The 21,694-nt window shown below is 36.4% G+C and overlaps 1 protein-coding gene across 1 annotated transcript in view; it reads left to right on the top strand.

Annotated features, from left to right (window-relative positions):
* The window catches only part of MYO3B (myosin IIIB), a 250,167-nt gene that overhangs the window by 123,128 nt on the left and 105,345 nt on the right, over positions 1-21,694 (top strand). Inside the window, exons 28-32 of the mRNA XM_084524490.1 lie at positions 491-568; positions 2,411-2,616; positions 11,959-12,070; positions 13,001-13,163; positions 13,914-13,994. Coding sequence (XP_084380616.1) covers positions 491-568; positions 2,411-2,616; positions 11,959-12,070; positions 13,001-13,163; positions 13,914-13,994 — 640 coding nt within the window. The remainder of the gene's footprint in view (positions 1-490; positions 569-2,410; positions 2,617-11,958; positions 12,071-13,000; positions 13,164-13,913; positions 13,995-21,694) is intronic.

Raw genomic sequence — 21,694 nt, 5'->3', positions numbered from 1 at the left:
CAGGTCATTACAAAACTAGTAACTCTTACATAGAAAATAAGACCCAATGAAGTTCACTGCAGTGATAAGAAGATTAAGGAAGGCTTTTTAGAAATCAGTTCATAAGGCATTGCATCTTGACGGCTGCTTCGTTGCTAGGCTGCTTGGCCTAGCAATATCCTATCGTGACAAAAGTGTGAAATCACCCCCTAAACAGAAGAGCCTGTCCGTCTAGGAAGACTTAGTAAATAAATGCATTGGCAGTGGTCTAACATGTAGGAAGACAAACATGAAATATGGTTTCTTGCTTTGTGAATGAGTTTGGGACGCCAAGCTGTTTGGAAAAGAGCGATTGCTGCTAGGGCCATAGAATTCTCAGCCCTGAATACTCTGAAGCATTCACATCTAAAAGAATGACCATAAGAAATATCGTACCTAGCTCTCTTGGGTAAGGTGTGGTGGGTTTGCAGTATTTCTGGAACACCTCTAACATCTGAGTTTTGTTTTCCAGGTTGACACAATGGAGGTTATGCGACACCCTGAGGAAACAACTAACATGAAGCGACAAACTATGGCTTCTTATTTTAGGGTACAAAAGTTAAATTTTAGACAAATAATTTGTTGATAAGAACAGCAGATATCTTGGAAATGTTTGTGGGGTTGTGAGATCAGACAGAAAAATAAGAGAATATTTTTCTTCTATTGTGAGGCCTTTGTCACCTGTAAATTCTCTTTTACTCCTTTTCTTTTTCTTTTCTCATACTGGTTCTTTTCTGGTGTCACCAGAGTATACTGGTAATAGGATCTAGAATCTAGAATATTTCTATCTAAAATGCTGAAGGTCTAGGAAAGGTCTTTTTATGAACAGAAGACTGCAAATAGCTGCCATTACTAAGGCTTTCAACTCAGGCATACCTACTTTTAAAGGCTAGGATTTCTCATTTATAATAATGAAAACAATCCATCTTTTGCAAGCACTGTTATAAATCAGACAGATTGTTAAACTTTAGCAGCAATCCAGTGTGTTCAAATCAAACAGGTAAGGAGAAGGCAGTGAAACTGTTGGAACAGGCAGATGAGGAGTCAGGAACCCCACATGCCAGTTGAAGTCTGTTGGTTGATAATATTTTCTTGCAGTCATTACAGACAGAAAAATTTTGAGTAGTTGTTCAGTGAGCTGCAATAACACCATGCATAATGGGAGAAGCACACAGTGCCGCGTGTGCCAGTGTGAGTCAAAGCTTCATGCCATGTATGAATACCAGTTTTCTTTTTCATGCAAAGTAATATAAAGAAAGGTGCAGGGGCAGCTGATATATACTGAGGTGTTGACCCAGTGTGGAGGATAGAATGACAAGTATCCAGACTTGGGAACCTAGAGGTATCATTACAGAATGACAGAATGCCAGGTTGGAAGTGACCTCTGGAGGTCATCTGGACCAAGCCCCCTGCTCAAGAAGGATCACCATTGTGTCTAGTATAGCATGAGTGTTCTCTTGCAAAGACCTACATGTCAGCTGTGTGGGGACTATAAAAAAAATTAAAACATACTGAGTCTGAAAATACACCATAATCTGAATGCAGCCTGCAGCCAGGTGACCACACCCAGATTCAGTCAGCTTGGAATTGTATGTAACTTCAAGATTGAGTGTATTTGCGGCAAATACTGATCAAACAATAGGATAACAAGGTGAGGATGGAGCAGAAGCACCAATATTTTCATTTTAGTGTAAAATGCAATAGACTAAATTGTTTTTTATATTCAGGTTGGATAGGGCAAAAAGTAGTCAGCCCACATTTCAGCTGGAAGATTTAGGTTAGCTGTGTGAGCTTAACATTATGAATAGTTACAATAATGTGCCACTTCAGTAGTTTACCCAGGGAGGTTATACAGTCTGTATCAGCGATTCTGAAAAACAGATTAGACAGAGATGTGTCTGAAGCGATACTGATATATCCAGTATTCTCTGTCGGAAAATGATTGAGCTGATGACTTTTTACGATCACTTTCGCGATGATTTTCTGTGATTTTTTCATCATTGTTTGTTTCACAATAAAGCTTGTTCTCCTGTTGGGGATATTTGTTTGATCTAATGTGCCTACGGTAGAATTATAATTAGGACACTTGTTACTTAAAAAGTGTAATATGGGCCTTGTTAAACTACAGAAATGTAATATAAGGAGTGATGAAGAGAAAGGGGTAAGAAATGAAAACTAGAATCGTAATTTGTTTTTAACAGTTGAACACTTTTAATAGGTTCTGGTTTTAGACAAAAACTTAAAAATTAATAAAAATTTAATAATTAACATTAATGTTACAAATTGGCATATAATCAATCATTCCATACTGTTTACAAATATATATTTCCTGCTTATATAGTTGCATTGCAATTTTTTGCTAAGTCTGTATATCCTTGTTTTTCCTCACTAGTATTCCCTGATGGATCTTTTATCCAAAATGGTTGTTGGACAACCTCACTTTATCCGCTGCATTAAACCTAATGATGATCGAGAAGCACTAACATTTTCTCACGAGAGAGTTCTACTGCAGCTACGATATACTGGAATTCTGGAAACTGTCAAAATACGTCAAAAAGGATATTCTCATCGCATCCTTTTTGAAGAGTTTGTGAAAAGGTAAGACTTCGATAACATGGCTCTTGTTTTAAAACTCCATTCAGTAAAATATATTCTAAGTTTAAGTATGAAAGGTTCTACAAACACTGGTTTGTACGTGTGGCCTGATTCTCTAATGACAGCAGTGACTATCAGAGATAAAGACTACATGAGAGATCGAGAGCTCTAATGGAGAAAAGTCAGTGTGAGACCAGCAGTGAGCACTTAGTATTCAGTAGCAAGACTGTCTCCATGATTCCTTCAGTGTGAAAATGTTCATCATGCTCAGACAATTAAAGGATTTGGAAGGTCAGTGAGCTTCAGCCATCATATGAATAAGATTCACATGTTTAAGAATGAACTGATATAAAAATTTTGTTTAAAAAAAAAACCTGTCTGATGAGAGTGTTAATTTCAAGCTTGAAAATGTTAGTTATATATATATATAAAAAAAAAAGCCTAGTAATATTAGCAGAGAAATTTTCATCAATATTGATTTTAGATATAACATGGTGTAAAAAATTGTTTAAAATATTTTTGTGAATAAGTTATCAAATTTGATTTGTTACATCCTTTAGTGCATAGAAGAGACATACTAGAAAAATCTAAGTCATGATTTCAAATCTGTGTCATGCTGGGGTAGTTCCTATGGAGGCTCATTATGTAAAAATATTTACCATTCCATGTCCCTTTTCTCTTTTATACCTTTTTTTATCCCTTTTCACCTCACTTCTTTCCCACAACTTTTCCCCAGTTCTTTGTTATCTCAGGACGTGTGTAAATTCAAATGAAAAAGCAACTTGTTCTCAGGATCAGGAATAGTAAGTGGAAAGGTCAAGAGCTTGTGTCTGTATATTGACATAAGCCTAGTAAAGACAAGATTTAATGTAGTGTTGTAACTGGAAAAAACAAACAAACAAACAAAAAAACATATTCATGTGCAAGAAAGATCTCTGACTTCAGAATATTCCTCATAACAGCTTCCTCATAGTCACGTATATTGGAGTTATGAATTACAACCAGATCTCTGTGGACCTGAACCCTTGTCATGGCTACTGTGTACTAGCTTTAATACTGAAAGAATCTGTGTGTCAAGAAGTTTAAAATCTGATTCAGGAAATAAGGTTTATAGTCTCATTATGGTTTCCTCTAGAGCTAAAATACACTTTTTTGTTTGTAGTATTTACTGCTTACCAGTCTGTAATGCTGATAATAATGGAATAATAGTGCCTTTAAGTAGTCAACCCCTCAACAGTAGGAACAAATGGCTAAATTAAACCATTAGTGATATCTCCTGTACAAGAAATTGCTTATTCAGACAACACAGAGTTAATGAATCTACTGAAAACAAAGCATTTACATGATGCTAGAGGGAAGTAGCTGATTACGTTTTTGAGAAAGAAGAGACAGTTTCACAGGCCTTTCTAAAAACCCAGGGACTGAGTAAATTCATGTGTGTAAATCAGTCATTGTGTATCTGTGGTCCTTACACTGAGAAATGTTGAAGAATAAACTTTAATCAATTCATTTTGAAAAATCAAGAAACTTTCTGATTTGAATGTACTAGTATGCTAAATTAATATATAACAGGAATACACAACAGATTCATATCTGAGGAAGGATAACTAATGTGTTCATTTGTCTATCAAAGCAATTTAATTCTCAGATATGATTTCTTTCCACCTTCCATTTGTGTATTACATGACTAATTTTAGTAAGGTCACACCATTTGAAAGCAGTTTTAAGAAAAAATAATTTTTGTGATCACTAACATATCTTTGCAACGTCCCAAAGAGGCTGAAAGGGGAATTATTAACCTGAAATTTTATCCAATTTACACATAAGTGAACAAAGATTAACTCCACTGAAATTAGTGTAAATTGAGAGGAAATTAGGCCTTCTCTTATCAGAAGAATTTTCTCATTTAAAAATGAACTGAATTTGAGGACAACCTTGAAAAGAAATGGTAATAAAAGCAGCATCAACTGTAGCTTTCCATTCCTGCAGATAAAGGCTAATTGTGTTTAACTTCATGTTGGATACCCCCCAACTTTTTAGTTCAACCTGGTGCAATTCTTTCAGGAAAGAAAGTCAATACAATGGAAGTGGATAGAGATCTAGCAATTTGACCACCAGCATAGATGGCTTTCTGACTGAGTTCAGAATATAACCAAGGGGTGGGAGGCATTATTCTTGCTGCTTTTTTCAGTAAATGCTTTATTTTTAAACAAATTCTGTTCCGTTATACTCTAGAAAAAAAAATGATGAGCACTGCTTAAAAAAGGTAGAATGGGAAACATTTTTCTTCCACTTAGAGCCATGACTAGTCAAGTGTTTTTAGGAAGTAAGTAGTTGAATACATAAAAATGTTTGAGAAAACAGGTCAAATGCTAAACAGATTGGCACTTCTTTGTTCATAATCAAAAAGACATTAGGCAAGTATGAACAAGAGTTTCAAAATGTCAGTAAATCTGAGAATATCAAAGATTTTCTAAGCGAGCAAGTTAATTGGTATTTTGATCCTTTTGAGTAACTTAACAACAAAATGGATGAGCCAGCACTTTTTCTCCCTTGATGTTATTAAACAAATAGGTGTGCTTCTTATCTGCTGGTTCAATAATGCTGTTTTGTAAACTCTTAGCAGGAAATACGAGGACAAAACAATCAAAGGCAGTCAACAGTACCATTCAGTGTTTATCAGGTGGGAGGTAAACAAAAGATAAAGCTCCAAAATGTTACTCTTTACTGTCTTCTGTTTTCATGTAGAACAGATAATTTCACAGTGTTGCAAACCTGGAAGTTAGTGTACTGGGTTAAAAAACAGGTGTTGAGGACAGGACTTGGTTGTAACTCATTCATGCAAAGGTATTTTAGCCAAGGGTACAATCATCTGTTTTATGTATATAAACAAATATATTATTTTACTTCAAGTAGGAAAATGTAACCTGCACCCCCTGTAAACACTGCGGACTTATCAAGTCTTAGGCAATGCACTGGCTTCATCTCACACCCCATACCATCATGTGTCTGTCTTACATGTTTGCTGTGAAAGCACCATGTCCTCTCTGTCAGGATGGAATCCCAGGTTTCAGCACAGGTTATTAATCTGATCAGGCAGCCAGCTGTGCCTGGCTTGCAGGGGCACGTAGGGACCATGCACTGCACAGCAGCTAAGGGAAGTGTGCATTTTAGTGGGGACCTGAATTGAAAGTCCCACTAGATGAGACACTCCTTGCTATATATCCCAGTGCCCAGGCCCCTGGAATTTCACATGATGTGATGTAATGTGCCAGTGTGTGTTTGCTACCTATCCCCCAGCTGTATACAGTCTTTGTAATGCAGCATATACTCTATCATGGGTTGAAAGATAACAGACTTGAGAATCTAGTGGTGCTAAGTGATGTCAGGCATCAAGTGTCTCATAAGCACACAGGAATGTGTTGGGAAGTTTTGTAGAAGTTTCATATAAGGATTATATTTTTTCTTTCTTTGTACTTCTCTGCCAGCTTACATTCTGCATTAAAGTTATTTGTACAGCATTAGGATACAGGGTGTGCTTTTCCTATGAGTGCCACCTTCTCTTTAATAGCCATATGATGTCATACACTCGTGACAATACCTGTGATATTACTGTAACAACGATCCCAGTAAGGTTGGTTCTGCTTTTTTCAATCTCACAGTGCAAATTTGAATAAGGTCACTGTTGGTATACCTGGTACCAATACAGTCTCTAAAGCCTCTGTGTTACATTTCTCCTGACATTTCTTCTGTCTTGTTTATTAAAAATTAGGTAAGCGCTGAATTAAATTAGTAGTGAACAGATTTGCTAAAGAGAAAATAAATCCTCACTCTTTAAATGGTACATTCTTAATGAAAACTTTTTAACACTGCATCTACTCTGTACCAAAGTCCTCCAGTGATTTTTGGAGAAAAAACTTGAAACCCACCCCGTAATTTGATTTTACTATAATCCATGGAGGTGTTTGTTATTTCTTTTAGTGGTTTTTAGATTTCACCAGATATGTATACTATTTCTGCGCACCTTACATATGATTAATTACTGTGTCTTCCACATCTGCTTTCTAGACTCTTGTCATCCACAGAGCACTGGTAAGCAGTTGCAGGGTAGAGAAAATTCAAAACCTCTGGGAGATAAATGTTTGACAATCCCTTACAATTTATATATGCAGAGTGGACTACATTATGCTTTTCTGGGAGTATTTCTTTGGTTCTGTGATTTACAGCATGTGCTAGGTATTTTTTACTAAAGAGTACTATAGATGTTTTTGTCATTTTTCAGTTACATGTTTTGATTTATACTCTCAATACAGAGTCGAATGTAATTAATTTTATAAATTCTACTGTGAAGGTTTTTGAAAGAGGTAAGATACAACCAATAAAAATTAGGAATTTATGAAAGTTATTTAAAGGCTCTTTCAGTGCTCAAAAACATAGTGGTTATTATTATTATTATTATTATTATTAACTTCCCAACTCTAGGGCTGAGAAGAAACGAATGTCCTTTAGAACATTCAGAATACCCCTTGCGAGGCTGAGGGGGTTCTTGTTAGGTTTAGGGTTTTTTCCCTTCTCACACCTCAAGCTTTTCACATATCATTCCATTTTCCCCGTCAGACCAGCATATTTTAATACAGATTCTTTTTAAAGAGAAAAATGGTTAATCATCACTTTACTGAGTTAATTGTGTAGAGCTTGTGCAGACTTTAAGTCTGGAATGCAAAGGGAACTTTAGTAAGAGATGTTGTTATAGTAGTTAATGGTGCTGTTTGAATGCTCTTCAGTGATTGTTTCCACAGTTCACCATTAAGAGTTGGAGAGGAGATAAATTGAACTGTTTGTTTGCAATCAGTTTATCTAAGCTAAAACCACCAACACTAAAATGTCTTGACCATAATCTGATAGTTAACACATAGCATTATTCTGAAGTTTTCCATGTCTAAGCATATTTTGATGTCTTCAACCTTAACTCTGCATGTCCTAGCTTTGCAATTGTTCATCTGGGGATAAATTCAACTTTTAAAAAACTTTCTTTTATTAAGTACAATTAATCCCACTCTAATGTATGTTTTGCACAAGAATATTATTAACGTCCATGCAGGATAGTTTGTAGAGCATTATAAGAACCACTGGTTAAGAAATACAAAATTTCAGAGTTTCATCGGCTGAGAAATCAGTTCTTCTGAGGGGAAAATACTTCTCTCTTACTGCTATTGGGAATGTGATTAGTGAAATGTTTTTAGGAAACGTAGTTGAATATTTCATTTTTAGAGAATTTTCAAGCAGGATGGATAACTCAAAAAATAATGTGTTTTTGCACAAATATGTCACTTCAGGATTTATCGTCTTTATTTCAAAACAAGTGAAACCATATAGTTCTTAAAATAGTAGTACCGGTTACATGGAAACATTACAGTTTCTTAATTATGACTAGAGTAATTTTTTTCTATAATCACTGAGATACTCTTACTGTTAGTGTGAGTAACCATGTGCATCAAAAGAAGAAAATCCTACCAACTTTATCCTTTGCTCATGTTCACCAGTATGTCTCCTATCTCATGCAAAGTTGTTTGTAAGAGTCTTTATGGCTATTACTATATTTAAATGTAGCAAAACAGTGCTAAGATCCCATTTAGATGGTACTTTAAACACTGGGCACAGAATTACTTCAACCTGCAGCCCGTTTAGCAAGCTGCCTCGGGAGTAAGACTATCATTTCATCTCTATATTAAGTTTTTCTTTCAGCCTTGCATTTATTTCCAAAACAGGGTGTAAAATTTTTTCTTCATCTTGAATTCAAAATACTTCAAGGTAGATTTCACAGTGTATGTCCTTCAAGAGTATTTTTGTGCATTTAGGACATAATATGAATGTCTGAATATAAATCTAGTGTCAGTTACGATTAAATTACCTGTATTTGTCTGGAAATACTAGATTGCACATTACTCCTTTGTTAAGACCTTCTGTGTTGATGTAACACCACATGAAGGACTAGAAACTTTATTTATTTTTTATTTTTTTGAATAGACATAAAAACATGGGCTTAACCTAAAAGATCACTACAGTGTTCTGGACCACGGTATTTTCTATTGGAAGAACAAAAGCAAATATGGAAATAAAAAAGTAGAATTGTGAAACTTTCATCCCATGTGGAAGTGAATAATATTTATAGCCTTACCTTTCTACAGTTAAGGATCTGATTTCTTCTGTTGGTGAAATGATGTAAACAGAGGTCACTCTCTGTAATCTCAGTACAGTGGATTTACATAAGTATGACAGAAATGTAATTAGGCCACTAAATAAAAATAAACACAGTTGTAGTTGCACTCAGAGGTTTGGGTGCACGCACAGACATTTTCACTACCATTTCACCATGTATAATATTTTAAAACTTTCACCAGATACGTTAAGGTAAAACATTTTACCTTCCTCCAAAATATTGAATATGGTCTATTGCCATACAGAGATCTTAGATTCGGGAGAATAGTTGGTTGACCCTATATGGCATGTGGTATGTTGTGATACAGTTAATATATACAGTGAGCACATAAGGTCAAGTTACATGTACGTTTGTAGTTGGTGATTTAATCACGAAAACAGACAATGTATAGAAAACAAAGCATTTGCTTGTCATTGATAAAACAGTAAGATTTAAAAATTACGGGGTTTTCCTTGACTATTTTATTGAATCAGTGCTATACAAAAATTGTTCAATGGTGTTAAACTACAATATGTCTTAAAATATGTATGAACAAGCAGAAACCTGATATGAGCATTGATGTGAATCATCCTTCCTTCTAAGAAAGGAAAGGAACTGTTTAAGTTCCGCATATGTATAAATGACAAGGCTATCTGAACTAGCTTTTGAATCAAAAAGCAATTCACGATCGGCACAACTTCCCTGACGTACCTGCCAAGTATGTGCTGAAATTGCACACTATTGCAATTTGTTTGGGGCATGTGTATTTTAAATCAGAGTTTTATTAGTGTAACTTGGAATGTTTGTGTTGTGAAAACAGGCATCTATAAATTGAGTAAGAAAGTAGAAGAAATATGCTTTTTTTCTTTTAAATCCACCACATTTCTCTATACCTGCTAAATGCCATGACTGTTAGTATTTTGAAGGACTTGGGTAAAGAATTTGCAATATCATCTTATTGAGAAAATTACTGCATTAAAAACCTTGACTTGGTAATACATAATCTCCTATCATTATTCAGAGTGGGCAATGTTTCCACTTGGTGAATATCTATGTCTCTGGTCCAGGACTGATTCCAGTGCTTCTTCCTTCAGACATCATTTTGTTCCCCTTTGATCTTTATTGACTTTTAGTGGTTCTTTTTTCTTTCTTGTGACAACTGGAGCTAATCTCTAGAGATTAACTGGAGCTAATATTTGAAAATCATATTCTCCTGATAAAAAAAAAAAAAGTCTTGCCTTAAAAGTCGATTTCCATTCTTTATAATTGCTTCTCCGTATTTTCTTCAGTATGAGGTAGGATTTTTTCTCGCCTCTATGTGGCTGCAGAGGAATCTGTCTCTGAGGTTCACTGGTCAGATTCTTCTCTTTATGGAACAGATGATGGTTCTTCCCCATGCTAATAATTAGAATAACAGTTTGCTGAACCTGTCAATTCCTTTCAGACACAAAGTAAATAGAGAAGTTTCTGCAGAAGTGTAACTAAATAAAGACCAAGAAGACACATGGTGGTTCATAAATGAGAGATGAGGTGGCAGTTGCTACCATTTAATTGTGTACTTGTGGCAAAATAACCTTAAATTTTTAAACTAACTGCCCATGGTCTTGCTGTTACGTAGCAATTGTCTGCAATAGTTACTTAAATACTAAAAAACATCCTTCATGAATACATGGTGGCTTTACGGGCAGGGCTTGTTGCAGTCATTCCTCATGTCTGTTCAGTTCAAACATGTTTACATCCCTTTTTCATTAACTATTTGCACCATAATTTTATTTCACATAATTGTTAGGGGCTGTTCATTTCATGTGAACAAGGGAACATGAACAAAACAAAAGTCAATGTTGTTTACCATGGACCTGAACTGAAGGCCACTAAAGTTCATTGTAATCATTCCATTAATTGTTTGTCCCAATCAAACAGAAAAAAGACACGATGCCTAATGACTTGCATAACCACAGAAATCCTTCTGCATATTAAAAATTACTACATTCATATGAAGAGGAGTTCACTTTTTTTTCCTTAAAATAGCTGCTAGTTTTGTTTAACCATCAGCATTGATAAAAATCCTAGTTGATACGGTAGCAATGCCAGTTGTTTTAATTATGCATAAACATGACCTCTTCTGGAGGTATGAAACACAGGTGAGTATTCAGGCAGTCTGAGCACCCTGCATTCCGTAAATTAAGATTGATATGAGAGTTGTTTATTTTTTCGCACACAGTAGCAGCCTCTCAGCATCAATATTCAGTCATTATCACTAATATAGACTGTGTACTACCCACCCTACCGGCACTAGCCTTTTCTCTTCACAGACTGAATATCTGCAGTCGTTCTATTAGTCATACTGAAAATGGAAATTACCTAGCTGCCATTGATGGAGGTGATCTTGTTACAAGCTCAAGAATCCTCAAACTTCTTAGGTTGATAACCTCTGTTTCCAAAAGTATGCCAAGGCCACTTACATTTCTTTGTCAAAAATGACCAATGCAAGTAACTAACATACTGAAAGATTCTATTGATGGGATACCCTTTTTTGGTATTTCTCATAAAAAACGGACCTCAGGTCATGAATCTTTGGTGTCTTCCTCCTTCTTGGGTATTAGTATTTGACTTTTTCTCCCACTAAGAAATCTATAAAGGTCCACTGAATACCAGGTAGTACCTGCTTGTTCAGCAGAACTTGCAGTTTTGCAAGTGTTGCTTGCATATGGAACTGTGCAGAAGTATGCCACTCTGTAGATGGTGTGCTTATTTTACACACGTTATGTAAAATGTTTTATTTTGCCATCCTTTTCTTTACTCTGATTTCAATTACTTTTCATTTTCTCTGTTGTTCTTTCACTCATCTGAAAAATTCAGAGCAACCTTGGATATTTCCTGTGTTGCACTGGTTTGTGAAAGACCTTTATAGATACCCCAGATGGGGATCTCTACAATGCAGCAGATTCTTGTCACCACCGTAGAAACACGTATTTCCCTTTGTCATGTATATTTTCAAATATAAGTCCAGGACAGCTGATTTATGAAAAGAATACTGAATATAAGTAATTTGCCCCATGAGTTCTGGAGATACAGCTTTGTGCTAGAGAAGAACAGTGTAAGTATGTGTTTATTGTTGAGTCTTTCTTTGTCATTTGGCTTTGCAGGTATTACTACCTTGCTTTCAAGGCACATGAGACTCCCCTTGGTAGCAGAGAAAACTGTCTAGCCATTTTGGAGAAATCTAAACTAGAAAACTGGATTCTTGGGAAAACCAAGGTAGAACGTGCTAACATTTTATCAACAATAGTGTCCTTTTAGCGCAAAACATGTCTAATAGTGGTTTGCCAAGTACTGCATAAATGAAGAGAAGAGCAAAGAATTTGTTCCATTAAGTTAGCCTCCCAGGTTACAGTGGTGCCCTCCCAAGCTAGCTGAGTTCATGCTACAAGAGGAAAGGTGCGCTGGGTACCTCCCCAAAGTGCGCTCTGCACGTGACTGCCTTGGTAAGGACAGCACATCTGTCAGTGCCTGCTGTGGTAGTGTCCCCCTGAAGTTCCTCCTGCTATTAATCATGGCATGACTGAAACTTCATGCTCCGGCCCATCCTGTGGGCCTGGTTAGTACATTATCTGTGGAGTTTCAGGTGAGATTTTCTGGCTCTTTGATAAAAGAGCCTTTGATCATGGTTTAAAATGTGGTGGCTGACTTCTGTGAAAATAAAGTTATGTTGTATCCTGAGTTGTTTTATGGTGCACAAAGGAAAAACAAGGAGAGATTTCCTGCTTAAGACCCAGATAAAGTGTGTATAACTACTCATAGGATTTGCCTTCTGAAGTGGAATATTGTTAGACAATTTTGTCTAAAAACAAAGATACTACAGGATTTATCCTTCCACTATCAAGAAAGGCTGTATTTCAAAATTGTGGGTATATGAAAACATCCCTGTGACCAATTTACATTGTAAAGGGGTAAATAGGTTGTTGTTTTTGCAATGGGGTAATTATAAGCAGTTCAGTAACAAAGTTCCACAAACACACTGAGAGCAAATATTTAATTCACAAGATTGCTCTATCAGGAACTGGCATTTCACAAGTTTTCCCAGCAACAGTGCCCTAAAATAGGCTGACCTAAGATTAATGAAAAAGCAAAATACAATAGGTTATGCTACTACCTGTATCTAATATTGAATTTGTTGTTCCATTTCAGGTTTTTCTAAAGTATTACCACATAGAACAGTTAAATTTGTTCCTGCGAGAAGTTATAGGGAGAGTGGTGGTCATGCAAGCCTATATCAAGGGATGGCTGGGAGCAAGGAGGTACAAGAAAGTCAAAGAGAAAAGAGAAAATAGTGCTGTTACCATACAGTCAGGTAAATGTTCACATTCCCTATTTCATTGAGTATGTTGGCATTTCAAGCTGTTAAATTGTATGCACATTATTTATTCATATGTAATAGTTTATTATGAAATCAAAATAACCAGGGTTACATTTCTCTCCAGCTAATTGATGCAAATATTACTGATTTACTTCTAAGGTGTCATCTTAGCATTCAGTAATGTCTTAATTTAAATATCCTAGTATTTTGGATGTGATACCTGTGCACAAATGGAAAATATTGTTAGGTGTGTCTACACTAGCATGCAGCATATAGATGAAATGCAGTATCTTGGCCCCCTCTCTCTTTTCCCTCTCTCCTTCCTCATGTGTACCAGACTTACAGATAACATAAGTCATGGGGTGTGCATAAAAAACTGATTTCCAGTAATCTAGCAGGCTTCCTTATATTGAATTTGGGGAGCTGTGTGAGAAGGAGAGTTCTTGTGTTGACTGATGATGCACAATTATCATGGACCTTTGCCTTTTGGATTAGGACATCAGTGAGCACATGGTGACGATTAAAATTTGGACGAGTGAAGTGGTGTTTGAAGTTGCAAGGATGTGAATACTGCAGTCATGAACCCAGAGTTCAACATGTGGGTGGGTGGGGAAGAGGTACTGGGAGTGGGGGCTGGAGTGGTTGTGGCAGAAGGGATGAAAGTTTCAGCACATCTCTGACTGTAGACTCTGTAGCACTTCCTTAAATAAATGTAATTTCCAGCACATGGTTTTGTATTTTTAGCCTGGAGAGGATATGAAGCTCGCAGGAAGTACAAGGAAATAAGGAACAGAAGAACTGATGCTGCTATACATATTCAAGCAGGTAATTAAAACATTATTTCAGTTGCCAACACCTATTTTGCTGTGGGTGATTTCATGTGTCAGTGTTTATAGGCAAGAGAAATACACACAACCCAAACAAAAGCTGTCAAAAACATTATTTCTGATCATTTGTTCTTCTGTATCAAATGACGTAGGTGACAGTTAGGATACTTCGGGATTTTTCTGAGTACCTTTCTGCAATCAAAATGTACAAATTAAAAGCTGTTGAGTTAATTTTCTAAGATTCTTCTTAGCACAATCAGTATGATTCAAGCATGTGTAGAGCTGGTATAAAGCACTGGATTTTTTTGACTGAAAGTGTGGATTGGAAGCACTGGACCTGCATTTCTCTGTCTTTGTATCAAACTCTGGTCCTGGCAGGTTGCCAAGTTTCCCTTTCAACTGCTTGCTGAGTTTGCCAGCTTTGGCCAGTCTTTGACTCTTTTCCAGACTCCTATGCAGCCATATCAATATGAATTTGAATAACTTTAAAGAGATTATTGGAGGAACAGGCCCATAGGGCTGTGTAGGTCTCTAGTAGAGAGCAGGGTACCATATGGCACAGAAATCAGAGAACCAGTGCTGTGAACTCAATGGTGTTTTCACATGCTGCCAGTGTGAAGCAGCCTCCATATGATGCAGTGTAATACACCTTCCTTGTCCAACCCCAGGTGAAAGACTGTAGCTGATCAGAAAAGAGTTGTAGCAAATGTGTTTCCAAATAAACCAAGACACCACCTTTATTCTACCAGCTGCCTCTGCTATAATTCCTTAAGCTGTCACCTCTCTACTCTATATCATATAGCCTGAAGTCAGTCTGAAAAGTAAGAGTTATAAATATTCTTTTACTTTATTCTGTTGTCAAGCCATTTCCAGTAAATCCAACTTTTTTTTTCTTTTACCTAAATTTTCTACTCCGAAAATAAGTATCAGTGTGACTTTCAGCAGACAGTAGAATACCCATCTAGTTACAGAAAGGAACAGATTAACGTTAGGTTAAAGTAGTAATTTACAGCTTTGTGTGCATACAGTTATGTATAATCGTAAACTATAGCTCTAGGGTCAAATGCAGAGTATTCTATTCAATGGAGAACTGTTACGGAGAAATGTTAAGGAGAAATGTTTTCTTCCTATTACAGCAAGCACTGAGGGACTGCATAAGCATTCTTTCCCCTTCATCCTCTCCTTTGTGTTGTCATTTATTGTATTCATGATACCACAGAGACCAGATCTTAAAATACCACATGCAACTGTTTTTTGGAGTATTTGCAACATTTACACTTGGCCATACCTGAGCTATGATTTCCTGACTTTTATGATAGCCTTTTGCTATAGAAAGGAAAGTGAAACAGTTGACCCTTCACTTTCCCGCTATTAGCAGTATTTAAGATGAGAGTTAACTCAGATTCCCTTGGCAGCTGCTGTGTAGCAGTATCACTTGGAAGCTGTAGGGGACATTCTGCCTTAGAGTTTTATCCAGCCAGATTTCTTAGGCATGTAGGAGATTCATGCTTATTACTAACTCTTTAGAGAAAGCAAATGATCTATTCTGCTGTTTGCACACATGGAAGAGATTCAGAGCTGTGTTTCTTCCTGTCATCTCTGAGACATTGTGTTGAACACGGCAGAGGCAGTGGGAGGGTATGCACACCCTTGCATTTGGACAGTTCTGTCCTTTTCAGCCCTCTGGACCTAATGCTGGAGGAATGCTGTTAGCACTCTTCCCGCCACCACACACACTGTTCCTTTGTAACCTGGCACTTGACAGTTTCAGTGACCAGTCTGGGTGAATGAGCATTAGGACTATAGGGTTAAGAGTGACACAGCGTACCTCTGTTTGTATTAATTACACTGGCTGCTCCTCCTAGCTTTGGCACTGCACTCAATGAGGTACAATAACAATAATCCTCAACACATTTCTGTCTGCCTTTGGAAACCTCTATCTAGGACCTCTTTTTTGAAATTTCTTGTGCACATTTGTTCTTCTCTATATGCTAATCATTTTGTGTTTAAAATCAAAGCTCATGCTTGCTAATGGTGGCTGTCTTCCAGGTTTTAAAATACAATGGTAATCTTTCTCTTGTTTATGTTACACTGCTCTAGTGCCTTGTGACATGGAGACAATAGCAAGTCCAAATCTCTCCCTTCCCTGCACATCTTATAATGTAAATGTATATTTCAAGGCAGCTTTTCAATGTGGTCACCTTTGCTTTTTTTTTTTTTTTTTTTTTTTTAAATGAGCACTTTTGGGCAATGAGATTTATTGTTTGCATTTGTCATCCAGACATTAGCAAAACCGTATAATTAAAATATATGTACTTCCCTCTCCTTTCCCCACCCCCATCTTCAAGCGGGCCTTGAAATTTAGGAAGCATTTGGCTTACATGTTTCTACAGAACAGCGCATATTGAAATTTGTTTTCCTTTCATCTCTTTCCCAATAAAAGCAGCCGCTCGGCTTATCCCTTTAGCTTCCTCAGAACTTCCTTTCAGAATTCCCGATCTATTACAGCACATTCACATACCAGAAACAAGATGCCTTTTCATGCTGTCAACCTTTTTCATCTGAAATGTAAATTAATTCTTGCTGGTACGCTTTGACAGAGATCAAAGTAGGGGTATTAACCTTATTGGGCCTTCTCTTCATCAGAATCAGTTCCAAAGACTGCAAGGGTAGTGTTAGGAGGCCAGTCTTCACTGTTATCTATGGCCCTCCTCCAGGCAGTCCTCTGTCTACAAGTCAGCATTTCAAAGGCGCTGATTTCTTTTGTAAATGACCTTATCATTACTTTAAACTGTGTGAAAAATGATTTGCCTGAATAATTCTTGCAGGATTATCCTGCTCATTTTAATTGTGGGGGGACTTCATTCAGATTCCAGGATATTGTTTAAGTGGTTTTGACAGCAAGTGATCATAGCCTGATATAAAGGAGGAACACAGCTCCTGATTGGAAACCTCTTGACTTGTTCAGATTGTTCATTTCTTGCAAGTCAGTCTTTGAGGTAAGCTGCATTTGCATTTTAAAAATAAACAGATGCCTTTCAAATACATGAGCTGGTGGTCTGGAGATCTCTGTGGGCCCAGCAGTTCGCTATCCATTGATGAAATGTTGGAAGAAAAAACAAACTTACAAAAAAAAAAAAACAACCCTCACAATATACATGAGGTTATATTTCCTAAGTGTATAATATTACACAAAAAAGTCATTATTTCAGAGGAGAGAAAACACCCTTACTAGGACATAAAATATTTGTGAATTTAAATGAGGTGGGGAAGAAAAAGCTGCCCTACTTCAGCATATCTACCTTACAAGTTCTCAGAATGCACAGATCTTATTAGATGCATGGCTAAAATGGTGCACAGGGTACATAAGACCTTTCCCACTCCTTCCTGTCATGCTTTTCCAAACTGTGAAGTTTAGAAGATGCCAATTTTTTAACTTAGAGAGGAATTGTGAAGAATGATTTTGTGTAGTATTTGCATTAGCAATACTTTGTACTTCTGTATAAGTATTTATTTGTAATTGGGATTTGTATTGTTTTGATTTTCATCTACATAAAAAGAAAAAGATTTTGTTAAAATAAATTATTTTTTAAAACTATGTTGCCAGATTCACAGCTGGTTCAAATCAGTGTATATCCACTGAATCATCTGACTGAAATGTTGCTCCACTGATTTGCCTCACATGGGAGTCTCATTTAACATTTCTTTGTATTAGAATAATACGTTAATTAGAATAAAAACAACGACAACAACAAAAAAAGAAACACCAAACAACAACAACAACAAACAGATAATAGAATTATAAAAGTACATTATCTAGTTATGATAGCATGTATTTCTATGCGGAGTGACTGTTGTCCTGAAAGACTTAAGGAAGGATTTTAATCTGTTTATTTCATTTGTGAGCTGACATTGCCAAAATGCCAAATGAGTGGTGCATGCGATTCACTTAGATCTGAGGTGACATCACTGAATTCATTTTAATTAGGCCCACTTTAGCCATCTGGAATATACTGTGCAACTCTGGTCAGGACTGAGTTTAACTATGCTTCCAGAGGTGAAAGGCAAATGACTAATCCATTGAGCCACCATCTCCTCCTCCAACACGTGCTCACACACTCACCATATGTCACATTGTATTGGAAAATTCTTTATCAAGAGCTAAAGATTTGGGTGCTTTTTTTTTTAATCTTTTCTTTCTCTCTCTCCCCCATCCCCCTTAAAAAATGTTATAGATGTTCAGAAAGAAACCAGATGAAGTATCCCTTTGCATTGCTTCCTTTATGCAACTTCTGCTGTGCAGCGTTGTTTGCATAGATCTTATGTGAGCTTCTGGCAAAATTTACTCCATTACAAGAAAAAAAAAAAAGAGAGAGGGCTTCCGAATGACTGTAATACACTATTTCATATCTATAATAAATGTTAGTTTTTAATAAAAGTGTTACCTTTGGGTTTTTCATCAGCAAAGTTTAATGTTGACTTCAATAGCAGAAAAGGAGGTATTTCTTGAACAGTTTTTTTTTTTCTGTCAATATGTACGTGTGTCTGCATGTATTCAGCTAATACTGTTGTAAAGATCTATGAACTGTGTAAAACATTCCAAAAATTTCTAAGATCTATGAACTGCATGAGCAAAATGTTCCAAAAATTTCTAAGCACTTCATAAATATATCTAAAAATACATCTATTTTTAATTGTTCCTGAAAATAACAAGCACTAAGTAACAGATCCAATTTTACTGTTTTATGTCATCCATTTTCTTCCTTTCTAATAACATTCTCAGTTTAAGAACCACTGAAGAAATGTATGTGTTTGTCTTACTGGTAGCTGAACTGACTGATTGTATTACCTTGATTTCACATACAGGTCAAACCAGAAGGGTTTGTGCAAGCTGCACAGCTTTGGTTATCTTTACTTCTCCATCTCCTTGTGTATACTAGCTTAGGACATCCAGTCATTCTTTACTTCTAGAATATACCCCTCTCTGAGATAGGCTCTGTGTGGATATATGCATTTCTTTTTAGTTCTCTCTCCTGTTACTGAGATTGAGAGGAGACCATTCTTACAGGATTTCGTGCCCTTGATAAAATCAGGAAGGGGACAAGAGGCCTTGGAAAACCTATTCCTTTCCCTTGCTGATATTTACAAACAGCTTCAGAGTCATCTGCACTTCATTTTTTTTGGCCAAGTCTCAAGACAGAACTTTTTAGTGTAATGCAGAGTAATTAAAACTCATATGTCCAAGTGATGATGTACAGTAGTGACACCAGCTTTGATGGTGGCCTTGGCGAGTCTTCCTCTTCTTGGTACCCTGATTGCTAACACTTGTATGTGAGAACTTGTGACTGGCTTTCTTGTAATGCTTCCACCAAAGAACATAAGATGTGAGGTTTTTTTTTGTTGTTGTTGTTGTGTTTTTTTTGGTTTTTGTTTTTGTTTTGTTTTTGTTTTTTGTTTTGTTTTGTTTTTGTTTTTTTTTCTCCCTGCTACTAAAAATGCATTATCCAAGATCCATCCAGCGTGATAGGTGAAAGAGGGGAAGCATTCATGGAACTCTCTTTTACTGTTCAGTAAAATTAATTTGGCATGAAGTGAAGAATCTGATTCATGGACTCCAAATCCTCTCAGATGTTGGTAGTTAAGCTGCTGAATGCTCTTTTATCTAGGCAAATTAAGAAAGTCATATGCTGTTTGTAGCAAATGAACTTCTGATTACAAACTATGATGACACCTTCCATTCAGCAAACCTGAGCTTTCAGTTCCAAAGTTTTTCTTACACATTATCTCAGGTAATAATATAGCTTAAAAATGTGTCTGTGTAGAAAATGCCTATTTAACATGATTTCTTACAACTGAAAATGAATCCCTCTACTATTTTAAAATACTGCTTCATCTCTTTTCTTCGTAATTCTTGCATAGACCTTATTGTTTAGCTTTGATCTTTCTACATTGTGCTTCACCGTTAAGTCTGTAAGAATATATTTCCTATGGGAATCACAGGGAAAATGCCTGGACTTTTGCTATCTGGAATTGTGTAACTTTGCATGTAATGTATATGCCTTAGTACTTAGATCTTAGAATAAAGGTTTTTAACTGCAGAACACTAAACTTCAGACTTCCAGAGGTAAATATGTTCTTGGTTTACTACCCGCTGAAGCTGATAGAAAACTTCATGTGAGAACTGGTCGGTAGAAAAAGTAAAAATGCATGTCCTAAGTTGTGGCACATAAACTCTTTAACACTGAATGACTAATTAGAATGCTAAAATTTAGCTCCATTCCTCTGTTACTTTGAGTTTAGATCCTGTCATCATTGGCTATGTAAAGATTAGGGTTAAAGATACAGTTGCTGTAAAGTTTGGAATATAGAATGCATAAGGTGAAAATGAGGTGACAGCTGGTAATCATTCTTCTTCAATGATGCAGTGATTGTTCATGGAGCACTAGCAACATGAGTCTGCTAATTTCACACTCTTTGAGCCAAGTGCTTAGTGTCAAAACCAGCACCAGTCAGTAATGCAAATTGCTGTGATGGAGCAGCTTCCCAGCCTCTCAGACTCCCCCAGTAGAATTCTCTGCATATGAATTTCCTTTGAAACGTTATAGATCCAGTTAATAAATGCTGAAAAGATGCAGTCCTACATATTCTTGATGAACTTTTTGAGGGAGAGATGTTTGTTTATTCTGCTACTTCAGTTATCCCATGAGTCGAAGGGAAAGTAGGAAAAATACAGCCATTTACCTGTATGATTCAAGGTACTCTAGAAGAACATTAGAAACCAGCTTGTGGAAAGGTTAAGTTGAAGAGGAGTTGGTACTGAAAATATTTATGGAAACAAAAGTCAGAATAAAAATTACATTTACAAAATGAGATAAAGCAGTTTATATGCAGTGAATGAAGGAAAAGCCAAAATGGATTTCACTGTCATTAATAAGTTTCTGGTGGGGGGAAAAAAAAAACAAAAAAACAAAAACAAAAAACAAAAAAAAAAAAAAAAAAAAAAAAAAAAAACAAAAAACAACAACAAAAAAAAAACAAAAACAAAAAAAAAAAAACAAAAACAAAAACAAAAAAAAAACCACAACATGGCAGGTATTGGGGTTGATTTTATATACACACACAAAACATCTAAAAGTTAAGAAATTACTAGGAAGAAAACTGAAGTTTATCTTACTAGTTCATTTATTTCGGTGCTTCTTTATCTTTCCAGTAGTCCACAGACTGACTGCTACTCAGCATGTTTCAGCTGCAGAGAGATGGCTGCTGGCCAGTTGTCTTTGCTGCCAACATCAGAGTAGGCTCCTTGTCTGGTCAGTGGGGGATAGTTAAGGATTGGAAGCTTGATCACATGGGGCAAGTGAGTGCTTGGCTCATCTCTGCCAGATAGGCAGACTTTTCCAGTCTGATTATTAAGGGCGGAAAGTTCCTCAGCCTCGTGATACCTGAGCTCTGTATTCAGTACAACACCTCAGCAGGCCTGGCTTCTGTCGTGTCTTCTGTAAAGTGCATGGTTATTTATTTTAGTAACCTCTCATTAAAAGGCAGTTTTTGCTGCTTCTCATCCTGGAAACATCAGTAGCAGTGAAAAGCTTAGATTGTTATGGTGCATTTTATACTATAGCTTGAACCATTCAGATGGTTTTATTTTCTTATATTGCACGAGTAAGTGAAACAATGCAGGTTTTTGTGGAGGTAGTG

This window comes from Aythya ferina, assembly GCF_964211825.1.
Source record: "Aythya ferina genome assembly, chromosome: 6".
In the NCBI taxonomy this organism is placed as follows: Eukaryota; Metazoa; Chordata; class Aves; order Anseriformes; family Anatidae; genus Aythya; species Aythya ferina.
Note: the sequence above shows the minus strand (reverse complement) of the source record. Positions and strands in the feature narration are given on the sequence as shown.